At 36.3% G+C, this 5254-nt stretch overlaps 1 protein-coding gene across 1 annotated transcript; it reads right to left on the reverse strand.

Annotated features, from left to right (window-relative positions):
• Positions 1 to 291: 291 nt before the first annotated feature.
• LOC107881184 (oxidoreductase/transition metal ion-binding protein) lies at positions 292 to 1113 on the reverse strand. The gene has a single exon (XM_016794377.2). The coding sequence runs from the start codon at positions 841 to 843 to the stop codon at positions 451 to 453; it is 393 nt and encodes a 130-aa protein (XP_016649863.2). The 5' UTR covers positions 844 to 1113; the 3' UTR covers positions 292 to 450.
• Positions 1114 to 5254: the final 4141 nt, after the last annotated feature.

The following is a 5254-nucleotide window of genomic DNA, read 5'->3' on the forward strand; positions in this document are numbered from 1 at the left end:
GTATAATAATGCAAACATAATGTGTTGTAGTTGCACTGTAGTTATACTGCACTAGCCAAGGACATGCTTCAAAGGTTGGTTTGACTCGGTTATGCTAACTAATTTGAGGCCTGAAGCTATTTAAAGCCTAAATCGAACTTCGATTTTCTTGCGGCCAACCAATTATTTAGTATGAGGAGTTACAATTGTTTAACAATTATTTAACTATTATTACTTGTGTATATAGTTATGTGTTGCAACCTTTAATTTGAATATTTTTACATATAATATTGCACCATATAAGATAGCAAATTAATAAAACTATAACAACTCCGTTTGTATATAATTCAACTTCATTACAATACGGGAAAAGAAGATGCCATTTCAGAAGTTCCAGAACTCTCCTGCTGCTGCAGAAACCTGATTTACACATATAATAACAACAGAAAAGTAGATTACGTAGAAGTGGTGCTATCTGCTTAGAAGAGGAAACCAACGTTCTTGAAAGTAAGACTGGTAAGAAATCATAAAAAACAGGAAAACAAGCAGAAATCCAACTCCCCATGGAGTTCCTCCAGCCCTATGAAGGGAGTCTTTTTCAGGTAAGGGTATGAGAGAGGGCACCCGCCCCCGTTCATTGTTGGAAAGCCAGTGCACCACTAGTAACAACAGCAAGGGAGACACCATGAGCACCAGTTTCACCTGATCAAACATGCCCTCCAGCATAGACTCGTAGTTAATGTACCATGAAAACCCAACAAACGTGAGCAATACAAGAAGGAAGAAACATAAGTGCAGAGGGAAGGTAGGGTGATGATGATGATCATGCTGGGAATTAGAAGAAGAATAGTAACCTCCACTCATGTTTAATTTGTAGCTAGAATCTGCACTGCAGACACACTTGGATGAAACTTCTGAACTAAATTTCAAAAGGTTTTTCTAATTATGGAGCTTCGCTATGGGATAATGGGTGCTAGCTAGTTCGTTTTGGGGGAAAGTTTGTGGTGATCGAAGATGATTTATATAGAGCTAGTGTTTAGTATATTTAAATTGTAATATCAACGTTGTTGTCAATTTCGACACAGAGATGCTTAGAAGGGCTAGATTTACATAAAGATTTTCCTTTTGGTAATCCAGGTCTAGTAGGATGATTATGGACGGTGAGAATATTATATAAATATGGAGCAGGTTTAAGTTCTTGAAAGCTGACCAAATAAGCATCTGCCACGTACCACCGACCATGGACCACATATTGATGTCATGATTCAGATACAAATTATAAAGTGAAGTTCAGCTTTCAACATATCATACGCAACTCAATCGATTGTTTGGTTCTAATTATAAAAATATTGGCAACTGAAAGTTCAAATAACTATTGATTAGATCAAGATCATAAAAATAAAATAAAAGAAACCAGAGGAGTCTCATAAGTTGATAACTATCAACAAAGTCGCAAAATAGTTCTTTGAAACAAGAAGTTAAGGACAATACTTCTCTCCTAACTCTTAATTTTACGAGTATCTTTTCCCTACTAATGTTGGTCCACAAAAAGTGGGTCCCCACCAACTACTTTTCTTTGCCTACTGGAGTAATACTCTCTTTCTATTTGCTATGTCTTTCTTTTGCTCTTTAGAGCTGCATCCCACTAATTACTATTATTTAGTGGCCAGGTCTAATTGTCTATTTTCCCTCTCACCCACACGTATACAAAACACACAAATGTTTAGGTGCTTTCCACTGTTTACCTGTACAACTTTATTCGTGGGTGGCAACATATACAGGCTTCCTTGTTCGAATCAACATCTTTAAATCCAAATAAAGAGAAACGACTCAGTCATAAAGAACAATATTAGGTAAATGATTGAAAATCTTAACGTTTAAGTATCATGCATCCTTTGAAGATGACAAAGCCTGTTTCAATCATTACATCAAGAAACCCCACAAAAAGAAAAGGGAAAAAGGATTATTACATCCAGAAACAAGGAATAAGGTCCCACAAATCACCAAGATTTTGATTTCTACAGCCAAAAATATGATATATGTGGGACACATTCAACGCCATAGGTATAATGCTCTTTTGACAATTTAATTAGTACAATATACATGTGGGGAATTGTAAATTTGTGAAATTTGAATTGTTATTCTTCTTACTGTTGGAGGAAAGTAGATATACAGCTAAGTTAACGTTACAAGACCCACAGAAAATATATAAAGGAACTCCTAGTTTATAGGGATTGACAATTAATATAGTTGACTTGAGAGACTATCACGGTATATACGTCAATTAGTTATAATTAGTTATAAGCCAACTATAAATCAGGGATGTTGTCTAACACTCCCCCACAAATCCGATGATGTGGAAGAGATGAGATTTGAATGAAGGAAGATGGAAATAATGCGTAGAAAGGCCCTTGGTGAGGATGTCAGAGCTAATCAAAAGAGGAAACAAATTGAACTTGGTGAGAGTCAGAGATACTACGATCCATAATGAAGTGGTAATCGAGTTTAATATGTTTAGTGCGAGCATGAAACACCGGATTAGAAGCCATGTAGGTAGTGCTGAGATTCTCACACAACAATATGGTAGGTCCAAAAGAAGGAAGCTCCAACTCATGAAGGAGATGAGAGATCCATGTAGTGCCTACACAAAAATGAGAGCCACATAACTATATTCAGCCTTAGTAGAGAAGCGAGAAACTGTCGATTGTTTCTTAGCACACCAAGAAATAAGGTTGGAACCAAGGTCTAAAATATCGGGAGTTTCGGAAATATCGGTGGTCCAAAAATAAGGATATATCGATATCGATAAAAATTGAATAAAAATCACGGAAATTATGAGAAAAACTTAGAAATTTTTATTGAAACTTTAGAGGATGTTTACTTAGTCATTTTATCACAAAAAATTGGAAGGAAATGCATGGCATGGTGGGTTTGAGTAAGTTAAGGAATATGTAGCGACCTGACAAACACTGTGACTTTAGAAAATATGTAGTAATTAATGAAAGAAAATTAAACACACCATAATTTTTTAGTTATAATAATGTACTTCAATATATTACACTTGATACATATGATAAAATATATGAGCTTAACCAAAAAAACAAAGATAAAATGTATGAGTAACTTAGTACCACATAGAAATAATTCCTATTAAAATTCAAACTTAGTATCACATATAATGAACAATATTAAAACTCGAAGTGAATAATAATAAAACTCCATAATATATAACAACAACAAAATACTACTCCATTATAAAATAATAAATAACATTAAATATATGCTTAAATTTATTCTTAGGGAATTTTTTTAATATGGAAATTTATCTTAGATAATATTAGCTTGCAGACATTTTTAAAGACCTTATAAATATTACAAGTTGAAGGTATAAACACAAACTCAGCCGGCTGAGTTGGATAAGGCGCTGGCTTTGATGAGAAAGGGAGGGGGTTCGAATCCCTCTGTGCGCAAGATGGAGGCTTTTCAACATTTTTCTTGTATTTTTCAGTTTCATATCGCGATATTATCGATAATATCGTGATATATTGACCATTTCAGATTGAATTTGAACGAAAATATCGGTCCCGATATTTCGGCGATATTATCGAGGATATTATCGATATTATTGCCGAAAGTAAAGACCAAACCAAATTGTGCTCTTCAAATAACAAAGAATACAATTAGCAACACCCAAGTGAGGAGAGTGAGGAGCACTCATAAACCCAGCAATATGATGAAAGACAAGGAGATGTAGAGTCTAGTGAAAATGAGATATTGAAGGGAGTCCACAACCTGCCTATAACCAGTGGCATAGTAACTCATCATCAAGAGAGGATAGCTGACGAGAGGCACAAACATGAGTACTATAAGGCTTACAATCAGTCATGGAATGATGTTTGAGAAGATCAATAACATATTTGGTTTGTGAGAAGCAGGCCAGAGGTGGCTTCAAGCCCCAAGAAATAAGAGAGCGGACCCATATCAATAAGTTCAAACTCTTTACCAAGAGTGTAACAACAAATGAGGAAATGAGATAGGGTAGATTCCCTGTCAAAACAATATCATCAACATACAATAAGAGAGCCATAATGTTAGAAGAGTGGCGAAAGATAAATAAAGAGGGATCAACTCGACTCTTAACAAACCCAAACTTGAGTTAAAAGCCACTAAGACACTAAAACTAAGCACGAGGAGCTTGCTTAAGACCATAAATGACTTTATAAAGCAGACATACATGAGTAAGGCGAGCTGGATCAACAAAAGCCGGAGGCTGAGAAATAAAAACAGTAGTGTCCAGATAGCCATGGAGAAAGGCATTCTTCACATCCAGTTAACGAACAGTCCAACCAAACGAAAATGCTAGAGCAAGAACAATATTAACTGTTGTGGGCTTGACCACAAGACTAAAAGTCTCATCAAAATCAATACCAAGTTGTTGATGGAACCCTTTAGCAATAAGGCAAGCCTTGTACCGCTCAATAGACCCATCCGAGTTTTCGTTTAAGCTTAAAAACCCGCTTACATCCAACCACAAGTTCGTGACGAGGAAAAAGAACTAGAACTCATGTCTAATTCTTGAAAAGAGCATTAAATTCAGCAACCATGGCCTCACGCCATTTGAATTTTTTACAAGTTGTGTCTAGCGTTCTTGGGAAATATGTAATGTTACTCTGCATGGGATGGAGTTGGGCACATTGGGTGAGGCCATTAAGAGGACTTTCGAGTTCAAAGAAAGCTTCCATAAGTGTAATACGAGACAAAAACCAACATTGATGCCTCCCCATGTTCACTAGATAAAACCACCGCACTATTCTGATTATTAATTGTTAAGGTGCGATGGCGACAAAGGGCAGTGATTGAAGACTAGCAAGCTAATTCGATACCATGATGGTGAGTTTTATTGCAAGTTTGCATGTGATGGACCTGTTAAGCTTGATGTTCGGGGTATCGAACTCGTTACAATGCAAGAAGGATTGTTAATGGCTTTATAGCGGGGTTACCGTAACATTATTTTGGCTTTTGATTCTCAAGGGCGACAAGATTTGGCGAATGTTGGAGCAATCTTTGCAATTTAGTTGAAGATGTGAGGAATTGGTGCACTTGAAGTGTTTTACCAACCTCTCAAAAGGAATGCAAAGTTGCACTCTTTGGTTCATTTTGGCTTACGATAACAGCGACTTTTGTATTAGGCTGGTTTGGCTCCATATTGGTTATCGTCAACATTACTGGCGGATAGAGAAGATTAAGTGTTAGTTTGTTGGAGGTGTGTGGTACT

The sequence above is a fragment of the Prunus mume genome, linkage group LG5 (assembly GCF_029339155.1).
Source record: "Prunus mume cultivar Tortuosa linkage group LG5, ASM2933915v1, whole genome shotgun sequence".
NCBI classification, from domain to species: Eukaryota; Viridiplantae; Streptophyta; class Magnoliopsida; order Rosales; family Rosaceae; genus Prunus; species Prunus mume.